The sequence below is a fragment of the Belonocnema kinseyi genome, chromosome 8, assembly GCF_010883055.1.
Source record: "Belonocnema kinseyi isolate 2016_QV_RU_SX_M_011 chromosome 8, B_treatae_v1, whole genome shotgun sequence".
In the NCBI taxonomy this organism is placed as follows: Eukaryota; Metazoa; Arthropoda; class Insecta; order Hymenoptera; family Cynipidae; genus Belonocnema; species Belonocnema kinseyi.
The window spans coordinates 135,090,251-135,093,174 of NC_046664.1; the positions used below are offsets into that span (position 1 = coordinate 135,090,251).

Genomic DNA, 2,924 nt, shown 5'->3' on the forward strand with positions numbered 1-2,924 from the left:
CCCAAGTCGCCCACGTGGGTTCTTTCGTGGTTGTGGACCAGAGAAGGACGAAAGAAGAGCACTTAAACGACTATCCCGCTTCCTCGTGGTGCGGCGGCTGTCTTGAATGCATATCCCTATCTATAGATATACTTCTCGTATAAATCTCTCGTTGGAAGCAAGTATAGTGCATTGGGGTGATGGGATGGTTCAGAGGATGAGTGGTCGAGAGAGAAAGGTGGAGTCCACGGCTACCCATTCGGTAGCAAATGCTAGTAACCCATCGCAAGGTCAAGATCAGTCGGTTAATCCAATCCAGTCAGCCGAGGGCCTTGCACCTTGCACGACGGACGACATATTCGCGGACTCGACACGCTATTCGCCTTTGAGAGTTCAGCTTCAAGAAAATATCACTCGCGTGTTTCAAAAAAAGTTGTCCATTAATCCTAATCCTTTGATGTTTTATTTTTGAACAAATATAATACTTCATTAGAAATTTTTTTCGAATCAAAAAGCAAACTTGAATTAAGTTCAGAAGGTTTATTATTTGTGAGAGCTTCATAAAAGGCTAAGGACTACGGGTGTCAACAGAAAAGATTTAAAAACGCATTAGGTCTGAAATAAGTACATATATTTAATAAAATTTTCGGTCAAGTTAGACCAGAAGGTCCAGCCTGAACAAATCATCTTTGTGAAGAGTCTCTGTTATGGAAACTTGCGTTTTGATTCCCCAAGAATTTTCCCTGGTCCTTGCTACCGATCAAACTTCATGTAAAAAACTTTTCAAGAACGAATCCAACTCTATAGTAGCTGATGTGCGAATATCGGTATGGTCTAACGTCATCATCCCTGCGGGAACTCTTATTTACCCGTTTCAAGGATCGATCAGGTTCGACAAGATTGACTTGTATTCCCTTCTCGATGACAACGATGTAAGTATGTCTAATCAATGACGATATTAATCTATTACATTCATTTGATTCAATTGCAGTGATAGCAATCTTTAAAAATTGGTGCATACAATAAAGAAATAGATAAGAGATGTTGGGTTATTCGTGAATTATAATATTTGTATTAGTAAATAAGAAAAGGTAATCTCAATTTAACAAAGTTATCTTACTTTAGTTTTTGATCTTAATATTAGGTTCATTGACAAATAGTGTAAAACACTCATGGTTAAGCCTACATTAAAATCTAAACATAGGAGTATAAGTTTTCAATATTTCAGAGGTTAAATTAATAAATTAAACGAGAGAAAATATGTTACAAAAATTTGATAGTTTGCGACATATAAAGAGTGACTGCATTTTAAGAAAAATTATATTTTTACACACACTATTTACATCAACAACGGGCAAATATAATAATGAAGAAGCAGAACCTAGCGTAGTCCTTATTATCTACAGTTAGAATTGTTAGGCTTTCAACCCCCAGTTCCATGCGGTTACATGGAGTGCCCTTCTAAAAATAATCAATTGAAATCAATAAGAAACGATGGAAATAATATCTCAATCCTTTCAAATCGTGTTTCTTAATTGTACTAATACGACTGAGGACGATTGGGCATTTTGCATTTCCAATTGTTTTCAATCGGGTACTTGGAATTTCGTATGTGATGGCAGCACTTTTGGCTGGCGGGAATTATTTAAAGACAGTCATTTATTTTTGTGCAATACTATCAATTTCAAACAGTATATATGACGTAAGAAAGTAAATAAATTTTTACATTCTCATCCCTGAGAATGTAATGTAATCGCCCAAATTTTCAATCTCTGGTTTTTAACAGATCTTTACGTTTCGGCACTCACAGAATCCGAAAACCATAAAATTTCATCGCTGTCTGTCTGGATCTGTATGTCTGTGTATGTCTGTATGTATGTATGTATGTATGTCTCTATGTCTGTATGTATGGTTACCTGAATGTTGTAGCCACGCTACATTCGAAGTTTGATGAAAATTAGAAAAGTTATATACTTTTAAAAATGTGATAATTTTCAAAAAATAGAAAAAATTTTTTTTATAGTTCCAAAAATGTCATTCAAAATTTTTCCAGATACCAAATATATTTAAAAACTATTTTACCCGAATTTTTCTATTAACCCAAAATTTTTTAAATAATAGCATTTTCAACATTTTAGACAATTTTTCTTTCAAGTATCAGAAAATGTTGTCAATGTCTTCGATATTTGACAAAAATACTTGCAAATTATCCAAATGACATTTTTAATTTGGATGAAAATTAAAAACGTTAATGTAATGTAATCAAACGAATTTTCGATCTCTGGTTTCTAACGGATCTTTACGTTTCGGCGAGCACAGAATCCGAAAATCATAAAATTTTGTCGGTGTATGTCTGTCTGCACGTCTGTCTGTATGCCGTATGTTTGGTTACCTGTATGTTGTAGCCACGCTAACTTTTGAAGAATTTGTCCAATTGAGTCCGCATTTTATACACTTCTGAAGGTCCCTAAAATAAAGGCTAAGTTCGTTAATCAGATATTTTAAACAAAAATTAAAAAATTGAGTGCATTTTCAAAATTTTGAAATTTTTGTAGTTGAAATTGTATAAAAATTTTTCAAAGTTTCTTATAGATGGGTAAAACACTTGCAAATTATCCAAATTAAATTGTTAATTTTGATGTAAATTAGAAAAGTTTTATACTGTTCAAAAATTTGAAAATCTTCAAAAAATAGAAAAAATTATTTTTTTCATAGATCCAAAAATTTTCTCTAGATATCAAATATATTGTAAAACTATTTTAGCCGAATTTTTCGATAAGCCCACATTTTTAAAAATTAGACCCTGTATAATCTAACAGTAGAATGCGAAACGCGATTATGGCAATGATAATTTAATTGTCAAGGCCGTAGGCGCTTTGAGAACCTTCTTTAATGTCAAATTAAAAAAAAAAAGGTTCAGCTTTACTTTATGATTGTAGCTTCTG

At 32.9% G+C, this 2,924-nt stretch overlaps 1 protein-coding gene across 2 annotated transcripts in view; it reads left to right on the forward strand.

The window, feature by feature from the left end:
* Positions 1-280: 280 nt before the first annotated feature.
* The window catches only part of LOC117179006 (histone-lysine N-methyltransferase PRDM9-like), a 640,767-nt gene continuing 638,123 nt past the window's right edge, over positions 281-2,924 (forward strand). For both annotated transcript variants that reach the window (XM_033370617.1, XM_033370618.1), the window contains exon 1: positions 281-911. In XM_033370617.1, coding sequence (XP_033226508.1) covers positions 687-911 — 225 coding nt within the window. In that variant the 5' untranslated portion in view covers positions 281-686. The remainder of the gene's footprint in view (positions 912-2,924) is intronic.